The 12,068-nt window shown below is 39.9% G+C and overlaps 1 protein-coding gene across 4 annotated transcripts in view; it reads left to right on the forward strand.

The window, feature by feature from the left end:
• atf7ip2 (activating transcription factor 7 interacting protein 2) overlaps window positions 1-3,886 on the forward strand; it is a 50,391-nt gene extending 46,505 nt beyond the window's left edge. For all 4 annotated transcript variants that reach the window (XM_034190984.1, XM_034190985.1, XM_034190986.1 and 1 more), the window contains one exon: window positions 3,500-3,886. In XM_034190984.1, coding sequence (XP_034046875.1) covers window positions 3,500-3,719 — 220 coding nt within the window. In that variant the 3' untranslated portion in view covers window positions 3,720-3,886. The remainder of the gene's footprint in view (window positions 1-3,499) is intronic.
• Window positions 3,887-12,068: the final 8,182 nt, after the last annotated feature.

The raw sequence follows: 12,068 nt of genomic DNA on the forward strand, positions 1-12,068 counted from the left end.
AGCGCTTCTCCTACGTATTGCACTATTGTATTAACAAAATGCGCTCCATTATCTGAATAGACTGTTTCTGGTATTCCAAATCGTGGAATGATGTCTTTGCACAATGCCTTAGCCACTGTAAGTGCATCTGCATGTTTTGTAGGGAACAATTCTACCCATTTTGAGAAGGCATCAATTATGACTAAACAAAATTCCTTCCCTTCATGTTTACTCAGCTGTATATAATCCATATGAATCACTTGAAAGGGATATTGTGGTGTTGGAAATTTGCCTCTTTGGGGTCTCAAATTGCCTTGTGAGTTGTGTTTTGCACATATCATGCATGCTCTACAATGCTGTTTTGCATATGCATCGAACCCATAAAGACAAAAAATAGATTGCAATTGCGATATCATACCCCCTGATGAGACATGCGTCACGCCATGGTTCATAATAGCTGCCCATTTAAACATATTTTTTGGCAATATGGGTTTCTTTTGTGGTCATACGTACAAATCATTTGCATACGTAGCCCCTTTAGCTATCCACATTTGTTTTTCTCTGTCAGTTGCCTGCTGTTGCATGTCAGCAAGCAGTGTATGACCTAAATGCAAATCTGGAGTAGTGTCCTGTACAACAAAAATAGAAGAAGCTGCTGCTGCCGCTTTTGCTGCTCTGTCAGCAAAATCATTTCCTTTTGAAATACTGTCAGAGCCTTTGGTGTGAGCCGCACATTTGCATATAGCAATTTGTTTAGGCAATTTCACAGCCTTCAGTAGTGCAGTTAGGAGTGTGGCATGAGTCACTGGCTTTCCAGATGATGTCACCATTCCACGCTCTTCCCACAGTTTTGCAAACACATGCACTGTGCTGAAAGCGTACTGGCTGTCTGTATAAATTGTTACAGCCGTACCTTTAAACAGATAGCAAGCTGCAGTTAAAGCAACTAATTCAGCTGCTTGTGCTGAAAATGATGATGGCAATGAAGCAGAATCCAATACTTCTGAATTTGTGACAACAGCATATCCAGATTGTGTTTGTCCGTAAGCGTTTTTAGTGGAAGAACCATCCACATACACAATTGTACTGTTTGGGATGGGTGTGTCCTGGAGGTCTGGGCGTGCTTTCGTACAGACCGTAGCTACATCAAGACAATTGTGCGGCTCACCATCCTCAGGTAAAGGTATCAATGTGGATGGATTCAATGTTGTACAGCGCTCTACCGTAAGATGTGGTTGTGATAATAGCAAGGACATACACGAAAGATGTCTTGCTGGGGACAAAAGGCTCATGTTTGTCTGCAACAGAAGTGCAGAAACTGCATGTGGAACTTTCAGTGTCAACTGATGGAATAGAACAACATTACTGCTACTTTGAACAGCCATAGAGGCTGCAACAACAGCCTGTACGCATGGTGGTAAAGCACTTGCTACTGCATCCAATTTAGATGAGTAGTAGGCAACTGGCCTCAATTTTGAGCCATATACTTGAACCAAAACACTAGTCATGAACTTATTCTTACAATCAACTGTTTGAATGAATGGTTTACTATAATCTGGTAGTGCCAAAACTGTGGATGACACTAATGTTTGTTTTACTTTTACAAAAGCTTCCTCAGCTTCTTTGTTCCATTCCAACACAGTTGACATTGAAATATCATCCTTGTACATCAAATCAGATAGTGGACTAGTCAATTCTGCATAGCAGGGAATCCATGCCCTGCAGTAATTAGTCAGTCCAAGAAATGACATCATCTGCTTTTTGGTTTGTGGTTTTGGAGCGTGCAAAATTGCTTCCTTCCTGTCAGACAGGATAGTACGCCCTGTGGCTGATAATTCATGTCCTAAATATTTTACTTTATCCCTACACAACTGAACTTTGTTTTTACTCACTTTGTGGCCATTATCAAATAAGAAACATAATAATGCTACTGTGTCAGTTATGCAGTTTTCTCGTGTGTCAGAGGCAATCAAAATGTCATCAACATACACCAATAGTTGGCTATCTGCCGGTGGAACGAAATTGGCTAAACATGCTGACATGACTTGAGAATAAATAGTTGGACTCTCTGCGTAACCCTGCGGTAATCTGGTGAATGTATATCGTTGTCCATTAAAGGTAAAAGCAAACCAGAATTGACTATCTGGGTGTACTGGCACAGAGAAAAATGCATTACTTATGTTTCTTATTTGATCCCGGCAAGCCTTAACAATAATAATAACCCTACTTCCAAGGTATAAATTTATAAACAACCCCTATATATGAAACATAATAGCAGGTGTGATAGACAGAATTTTCACTGCATTTCCCTGCATTGATATACAAATAATGAATGTTTGAGTTCAGTGGTAATATTTCATGAGGTGAACGCTGGAACAAATGCACAAATAGTTTTTAATGTCATGCACACACGCAGAAAGGCACACAAGTAATTGGTCAATCAGTTAAAGTAAATATTAGAATGCATTTTAGTTTTGCAGAAGTAGGAACACTGCAGCAAATCACGATCACAGTTAATGTAAAGCAGTCAATCCATTCACACGTCAATGTACACTATCAAATTGAAAATTAACTATGTGACAGCTTTAGTGTCTGAAACAACAAAATACAACTAGAGCAATGGCCCAATTTTAAAAGAGTTGTTTACAGTTTACATTTCAAAACTTTACAGCATGTGATGAACACATTTTGAAAAATACCTTTTTATGTATGTACAGAGCGTGTACTCACTTTCATCATCAGATGGAGCAGCATCTTATTTGGATCCAAAATAAAAAATAGTATAGTAATATTATATGATAATGCTCTAAAGAAGTTGACATTTTCAAAGAAGCCAAACCAAGTTAAAGGCTGAAACTTTCGAAATGTATATTACATATATATTAGAATATATTATTATATTATATTACATATATATTAGAATATATTATTATATTATATTACATATATATTAGAATATATTATTATATTATATTACATATATATTAGAATATATTATATATATATATTTTACTGTATAATATATGTATTATATGTATATTACTGACTAATGTATATTACTGAATCTGGCCTGTCAACTTCATGGAAAACTCATAATAATAAAGCAAAACTGAAAATCCTGAAAGTCCTCTCTCACGACTTTCACAAGTATCACGATTTGTGCAATTAATTGCAGTGCAAGATGGCATTTTGCAGTGCAAACAAAGCTAAATCATATAAAACAAAGCTAAATCAGCGATTATTAATCTAAATTGTACATGTGTGACAAGCGTCTTTTTTTATATTGGCATTTGAAGTTCTGGGGGACACAAGATGGCATTTTCTGTACTTCCGCCGCCTTCACGCCTCAGCGGCAAATCAAGGTACGGTGATCGATCGGGCCCATTCCACATAGTATATAGTTCAGTGGTCTGAGGTCACACCCCGTTTTACCACTCTGACCTGGAGCAAAAAGAATCACACAGTGATAGTTTTAAATGATGTTGTGCATGTGTTTGCCCCCTCTGTCTGCCTCCTCCAGCATCTACATGGCGGTGGAAAAAGTTAAAGGCAGTGGCGTCTTTCCAGAATGGAGAAGTCTTGGCGAGGTGACGGCCATCAAGCTGCCCATGTGCGTGCTGGTGAGCAAGTACAAACCTGGCTACAAGGTGTGTGTCACTGTGGTGGGAAAGGACAAGTTTGGTCGTTACGGACCCTACAGTAAAGTTGTACATGCAACAATCCCGGAGTTCTTAACGTAAAGACACAGAGTCCTGATGCAAGAAACTACTGTCAACCTCAAGTTTATACTTTTCCAACATATGCGAAAGTGATATTTCAGATGACAGAACTGACTAGAAAACTTTTGTTCTTTACACTGTGTGAAATACTTTTATGGTTCTATGAAGTAATAAAATGTAAACATGAATTTATTGACCAGAAACCATGTGTTTGTCTTTATGAATTTGATCTGAAGGCTTTGAGAGGTTCAGAGGTGAATAATTCTAATCAGTGTTTTGGATGGAAATTTCATACATACAATAGTGTTCAGAATAATAGTAGTGCTGTGACAGTTAGAAGACGCCTGTGTGAAGCGAATTTATTTGCAAAAATCCCCCGCAAAGTCCCTCTGTTAAATAAAACACGCGTAGAAGAGGTTACAATTTGCCAAAGAACCCATCAACTGTCCTAAAGAGAAATGGAGGAATATTTTGTGGACTGATGAGGGTAAAATTGTTCTATTTGGGTCCAGACAGTTTGTGAGACGACCCCCAAACTCTAAATTCAAGCCACAGTTCACAGTGAACACAGTGAAGCATGGTGGTGCAAGCATCATGATACAGTAGTGTTCAGAATAATAGTAGTGCTATGTAACTAAAAAGATTAATCGAGGTTTTGAGTATATTTCTTATTGTTACATGGGAAACAAGGTACCAGTAGATTCAGTAGATTCTCACAAATCCAACAAGCCCAAGCATTCATGATATGCACACTCTTAAGGCTATGAAATTGGGCTATTAGTACAAAAAAGTAGAAAAGGGGGTGTTCACAATAATAGTAGTGTGGCATTCAGTCAGTGAGTTTGTCAATTTTGTGGAACAAACGGGTGTGAATCAGGTGTCCCCTGTGTAAGGATGAAGCCAGCACCTGTTGAACATGCTTTTCTCTTTGAAAGCCTGAGGAAAATGGGATGTTCAAGACATTGTTCAGAAGAACAGCGTAGTTTGATTAAAAAGTTGATTGGAGAGGAGAAAACTTATACGCAGGTGCAAAAAATTATAGGCTGTTCATCTACAATTATCTCCAATGCCTTAAAATGGACAAAAACAAAACAGATGCGTGGAAGAAAACAGAAAACAACCATCAAAATGGATAGAAGAATAACCAGAATGGCAAAGGCTCACCCATTGATCAGCTCCAGGATGATCAAAGACAGTCTGGAGTTACCTGTAAGTGCTGTGACAGAAGATACCTGTGTGAAGCTAATTTATTTGCAAGAATCCCCTGCAAAGTCCCTCTGTTAAATAAAAGGCATGTGCAAAAGAGGTTACAATTTGCCAAAGAACACATCAACTGGCCTAAAGAGAAATGGAGGAATATTTTGTGGACTGATGAGAGTAAAATTGTTCTTTTTGGGTCCAAGAGCCGCAGACAGTTTGTGAGACAACCCCCAAACTCTGAATTCAAGCCACAGTTCACAGTGAAGACAGTGAAGCATGGTGGTGCAAGCATCATGATATGGGCATGTTTCTCCTACTATGGTGTTGGGCCTATATATCGCATACCAGGTATCATGGATCAATTTGGATATGTCAGAATACTTGGAAGAGGTCATGTTGCCTTATGCTGAAGAGGACATACCCTTGAAATGGGTATTTCAACAAGACAATGACCCCAAGCACACTAGTAAATGAGCAAAATCTTGATTCCAAACCAACAAAACTAATGCCTCACAGATGTGAAGAAATCATGAAAAACTGTGGTTATACAACTAAATACTATTTAGTGATTCACAGGATTGCTAAAAAAGCAGTTTGAACATAATAGTTTTGAGTTTGTAGCATCAACAGCAGATGCTATTACTGTGAACATCCCCTTTTTTTACTTTTTTGTACTATTAGCCCAATTTCATAGCCTTAAGAGTGTGCATATCATGAATGCTTGGTCTTGTTGGATTTGTGAGAATCTACTGAATCTACTGGTACCTTGTTTCCCATGTAACAATAAGAAATATACTCAAAACCTGGATTAATCTTTTTAGTTACATAGCACTACTATTATTCTGAACACTACTGTACACGGTTACACCTCAAGATCTTTTATCTGCCTCTTGGTTCCTAAAATATTAAAGGAATGATGGACACCTGACTGTGAAACAGCGTGAAGAACCCTTCAGATACTTTCAGTCATTTCCTGATTTAATATGCAGTAAACTGGCATAGATGGCTCAAATTAAAACAAAACTTTGTCAACAACCACCTGCATGTCCTCCTTCAGCACATCCATAAACCTCTTTGGCCTCTTTCTCCTCCTGCCTGGTGGTTCCAAACGATATCCAGGAAGGTGGGTCCATGGTGGGTCCAAACCATATCCAGGGATGAAAAATCTCAGATTTTTGGTGGATTTATTCTTTTTGTTACCATTTGCCTGGGTCATTTTTGAGATGAGTGATCAGTAGGAATCATTCAGTGCTGAATTTAGTGTTTTTTACATCAGGCAGCTTGGGCAGCTAAAGGGTCGTCCAGGTTTTTGAGCCATGGGCGCGCTCCTCATCCTCGTAATTTTTCCCTGCTAAACCTTAAAGAGCATATGTGTGTGTGTAATACTTACCTTTTTATGTTAAAGTGACCTATTATGGTCTTCTGAAACAGTTGATTATTGTATAAAAAAAATGAGAGCGATGCTATTGTGTTAGCATGTCTATGGCTTTTTCAATGTTAAAGTTAGATTCAAATGCATTACAAATTGTAATATTAATTTATTTTTTCTATTTATGTATTGCAATCATAACATAAAAAGTAAAACAACAACAGACAATATAAAGTTTGGTCAAAAAGCCTAAACTTGTATGTATGCATTTAATCTGTGTGGAATTTCACGTGTGACTACCGTGAACGCATCACCAATCAAGCAGAAGATGGAAGAGACACGTCAACGCTGTGTCTCGATATAGTTGAGTTTTGCAGGTGTGTTGGAGATGATTTTTCTGGCAGTTTTTATCCTGTTGGTGATGGGAATGACGGTTAATAGTGGTTGAAACGGGCGGGCTGAGTCAGGCCTACAGTGGCGGCTAGCATCGGGCGGAGTCGGTCCTCCATCGACAGCCAACAGCGGGCTGAGACGGACCTCCATCGGCAGCCAACACTGGGCTGAGACGGGCTTACAGCGGCAGCCAGCAGCAGGCTGAGACGGGCCTACAGTGGCGGCTAGCATCGGGCTGAGTCGGGCCTCCATCGACGGCCAACAGCGGGCTGAGACGGGCCTCAAATCACAGGCCAGGATCCAACAACAACTGGCTACATCATGGGACCAAAGAAAAATATGGCCATACTTGAAGAACTAAAAGAAATCAAGAAATCACTAAATTTCATGTCAGATGAGCTGGGTAAAGTGGCTAAACAGCAAATGTTGCTTGATTTGATGGGTGAAATCAAGCAGCTGAGGAACATAATAAAGGAAAAGGACAATAAAATTAATGACCTGGAAAGAAGGATTGAAGACTTGGAGCAATACACAAGAAAGGATGATGTAATTAGAAATAGTTTAGACACTACTCATCTGAGTTATGCCAGTATTACAGCTGGCAAGAGTAAGGACGTGGAGGACGCACCACCAGAGGAGCTGCAAACACTGGAATGGCAAGTAATGCAATTTCTTGAAAGCAAAGAGATAAGAATTCATCCAAACAGTGTTGCAGCATGCCATACACTTCCTCACCAGAACAGCAAGACAAAACCAGCAATTGTGGTTCGTTTTGTGAATCGAAAGCATAAAATTGACCTGTTGAGACGAGCAAAATATCTGAAGTATCTGGTGTGTACATAAATGAACATCTAACAAAAAAGAATGCTAAAATTGCCAGATAGGCAAGGTTCCTGAGAAAACTGAACAAAATTCAAACAACATGGACAAGAAACTGCAAAGTAATGATCCAACTAAAGGGAACACCAGAGGAAGCGAAGGTGATTGTGATAAGAGAACTAAAAGAACTTGAACAATATAAATCAGAACATGCTCAGTATTCAGGGAGTATCATTGACAAGAATTCTGTGTTTGATAGAACATGATACTTACACTAAAACATGGTCACATATGCTAGCATAGTAGAGGATTTAGATGACAAGATATACAACACAGATAGGGATACAGATCACAATTTATCAATCCTTGAAAGTAACAACTGTGATTATTATACTGAGAAGCAGTTTATGAATAAGATAATGATGAAGGGTAACCTATCCACTATTCACTTTAATAGCAGAAGTTTAAATTGTAATTTATCTAAAATAGATGATTACTTAAAACAGTTTAAAGACAATTTTACTATAATTGCTGTCTGAAACCTGGATAAAGAATGATGAGTTAGATGAATTCCAGATCGAAGGATATGATTTATATAATGTAAATAGAAAAAAATAAAAGAGGTGTGGGGGTAGCTTTGTATATCAACTCATCCTTGAGGTGCAAAGTCGTTATTGTTGGGGAGGTGTCGTGACACAGACTCATAACAGGGGGCATTAATGAACGGACAATGGATAAGCCAAAAGTGACAATTTAATGTTGTGAATCGCACAACGAAATACAGACAATAACAATAATATGGATTGTCAATTATACACAAGGTGACGTGTGGGCAGGCTCGAAGATAGAAGACATCTGGCGAGAGAAGAGCCGGATCCCACACAGCTTCCACCACCAACGGATCTGAAGAACACCGGAGCCGCCAAGCCCTGAGCCCCAGGTGGCCACTGTCTTCAGCAGTCAGACCCGGTACTGCTGGCAGAAAACAGAAACAGTTAATGGTGGGTGTGTGAATACACACCCAGCAATCGTGTACAGTTTGATTCCTCCGGGAGGGAGAACCTCCACCTCCAGATACAATACCACCCGTGCAGCTCCTGTTGGTCTCCTTCCTGGATGGAGTGAGAGACGAAGACCGTCGTCCTCTCACTGTCCGCCAATCCAGCCTTCAGACTTAGTCCACAGGAATACGGCTGCACACAGAACAACGTTCAGTTACAGTAATCACCGCAGAGAAGGTTACCTGGAACGGTAGCTGATTTCTCGGCGAGGAGGTTGTTGGGTATTTTCTCCTCCAAACATTCTTAAAACCTTTGATAAGACAAACAGAGTCAAGAAACACCAGTGAGACAGAAAGTCAAATTAATCATGCGCGGAGTGCGGCCAGGCTGTACACCAAGGCTACACTAAAGTCTGGCCTGTGCTCCCGCTCTTTTTATTAGAGAAGCCCTCATTACATCATGAAACTTGTCCTAAGGGGGGGGGGGGGGGGGGGGGACAACGCAAGACAAGTTTCTTCCCGTAACATAAACACATACGTCAATAAGTGCAGCTGTAAGGAAAAACAGTTTCTTTCTTTTACTCTTATCGTCGAAGGTCAGCACATCCCGTTCGTCTGTTGCAGTTATCAGCTGTTCTGCATCTGCCTGGAGTGTCCTGGTCTTCACACTAAGCATCACATCACAACAGTCAAATCAACCTTCAGTTCTTTTACTCCCAGTTTAGCCTGACCCCGTCATGCTTCACTCCCAGTCGTTAGCGGCTACAAAAACAAGTTGTATAATAATAATAAGTACATCCAGCTCTTCATTCCCAGTTCAGATTGACCCCAGCATGCTAAAACAGAGTTGAATAACAAATACATTCTCAGGGTTACTTTTAAGACAGGTGCATAACAGCACAATAACGTTTTCATAAGAAAGAAGACAAAGGTACAGATGTTTAACAGTGATAACATATATATATATATATATATATATAAAATCCTTAACATTTCCCACCTGTTTATCGCCTGTTAAACATATAGTAGTAGTTATCACCTAGCTTAGCACTTCTTTCTTGAGATTTTCACTAAGAGGTTCATCATGGTACGTAAAGCATCTATTGCAGTGTTTTGAGCTGCTACTATTTTTTTTCTTTTCAGTTACATTCATGAACAGACCCAATCAATAATTCAGTGTTTCAATCATTAATGAATTTTTTTCCCACTCCTATCCAGGGGAACAATGAATGTGCTATTTTATCTCCTACAGACCACAATTTTTGGTCCTTTGGTACATCCGAGCCCCACATGTGATCATGTGGTAACACATCTGGGTATATCAATCTCCTCCGTCTGGTGCTGCCATTCTTCTCTGTGGAGGTCCTTGGCACTACCACATATGTATGGTCAGTCACCTGGGTAGGTGCACACACACCACCCCAATTTGGTGGGAGACTCATGTACAGTCTGGAACCACAAAGCCAATAGATGTCATCATACACCGGAGTACCATTTACAGGTGGTAGCAAAAACTTACTAACATAAGCACATGATTCATCCGTTCCCCATGGACAGGAGCCTGTATAATTACATCCCCGTCCAATGTGATGAAGATAAGTACCATCCACATATTATGTTTTGGTTAGGCTTAAATTATTTGATAAAACATACGTTTGGGTACACAGACGTTTCTTAATTTTACCTACAGTTTTATTCCCTGTCCCGTAAAAGCAAATTGGGAATGGCCGTTGTGATGACAATTTAACGTGATGATATATTTGCGTTTCCCTTCAGTCTAGTCAATGGAGCAGCACTTGGGCACGCTTGTACGTCCTCTGTTGAAATCCCTATCATATAAGTGGTTGCACTGAGGCAAGTGGTGTTAGAACTGCCCCCGAAATACAGTTTGATTATACATCCGTATGATAAGACATTCTGTCACCCTAGCAGGGTACGGTTTAGCCGTCAGAGCTGGGTGTGTTGAGGATATAGGTATTTGCGAACAAACATAACAATTAGTAACGTAATTCCATAGCCAATAAATGAACATCTCTGTACCACAAATTAGTATGGTATATATGAGGGTGTCCATCTGTCTCATTCACATTATGAATAAACCTCTTCTGACGTTGCTTGCGTTGTTCTCTGGCTCGGTCCACAGTGAGCTGCAATTCTTGGGTCAACCACCAGGCCAGGAATCCGAGGAGCACGAAACACACTAAGATCACAACGCAACCGGCTGCCCTACCAACAGTCCGGCAGCGGCGGCGCTGAGCATGCCGCTCCGGGGTCTGCTGTAGTTCAGTCATGATTGCTAGGATACAGTGTTGTTAACCACCTCACCTAATAGTGCAAGGATCTCCCTGCTTCACTGGCATTGAGACAATCTATTGCTAATTAAATAGACTCCCTTTGTAGCCAGACTTCCCCTTACACTGTGGAGGCAGCCAACACACGCTGTATCTTACAGTGATGTATCCACGTTGATCTCTCCGCTATCTTTACTGCAGTTGGTGTTGTTAACAGCACTTGGTATAGACCTTCCCAACGAGGACTGGACCAGTTCTTCCTCTTAATCACTCTGATGAACACCCAGTCTCCTGGCTAGACTACTGGAAGGCCGTCCTGTGGAAGATCAAAATTATTCGGCAGTAAATGTGTTTAAGTTATCTCTTTCTGTGTTAATGTCTTTTTCATAAAATTTGCTAATGTTTGTTCCTCATCTGCTGTTTTAGTATCCATGTCAAAATTGGTAGACGATATGGTCGTCCATAAAGTATCTCAAATGGTGTTAACCCTGATGGTGTTGGTGTTATTCTCATATACAATTTTACTAGGTCCAACATTCAATCCAGGTTCGTTTTGTCTCTTCTATACATTTCCTTAATCTTATTTTTATTGTGCCCTTTGTCCTTTCCACTAATCCGGCACTTTGTGGATGATAAGCACAATGATTTTTGAGATTAACCTGTAGCGCTTCTCCTACATATTGCACTATTGTATTAACAAAATACGCTCCATTATCTGAATAGACTGTTTCTGGTATTCCAAATCGTGGAATGATGTCTTTGCACAATGCCTTAGCCACTGTAAGTGCATCTGCATGTTTTGTAGGGAACAATTCTACCCATTTTGAGAAGGCATCAATTATGACTAAACAAATTCCTTCCCTTCATGTTTACTCAGCTGTATATAATCCATATGAATCACTTGAAAGGGATATTGTGGTGTTGGAAATTTGCCTCTTTGGGGTCTCAAATTGCCTTGTGAGTTGTGTTTTGCACATATCATGCATGCTCTACAATGCTGTTTTGCATATGCATCGAACCCATAAGACAAAAAATAGATTGCAATTGCGATATCATACCCCCTGATGAGACATGCGTCACGCCATGGCTCATAATAGCTGCCCATTTAAACATATTTTTTGGCAATATGGGTTTCTTTTGTGGTCATACGTACAAATCATTTGCATACGTAGCCCCTTTAGTTATCAACATTTGTTTTTCTCTGTCAGTTGCCTGCTGTTGCATGTCAGCAAGCAGTGTATGACCTAAATGCAAATCTGGAGTGGTTTCCTGTACAACAAAAATAGAAGAAGCTGCTG

The sequence above is a fragment of the Thalassophryne amazonica genome, chromosome 16, assembly GCF_902500255.1.
Source record: "Thalassophryne amazonica chromosome 16, fThaAma1.1, whole genome shotgun sequence".
Lineage (NCBI taxonomy): Eukaryota > Metazoa > Chordata > Actinopteri > Batrachoidiformes > Batrachoididae > Thalassophryne > Thalassophryne amazonica.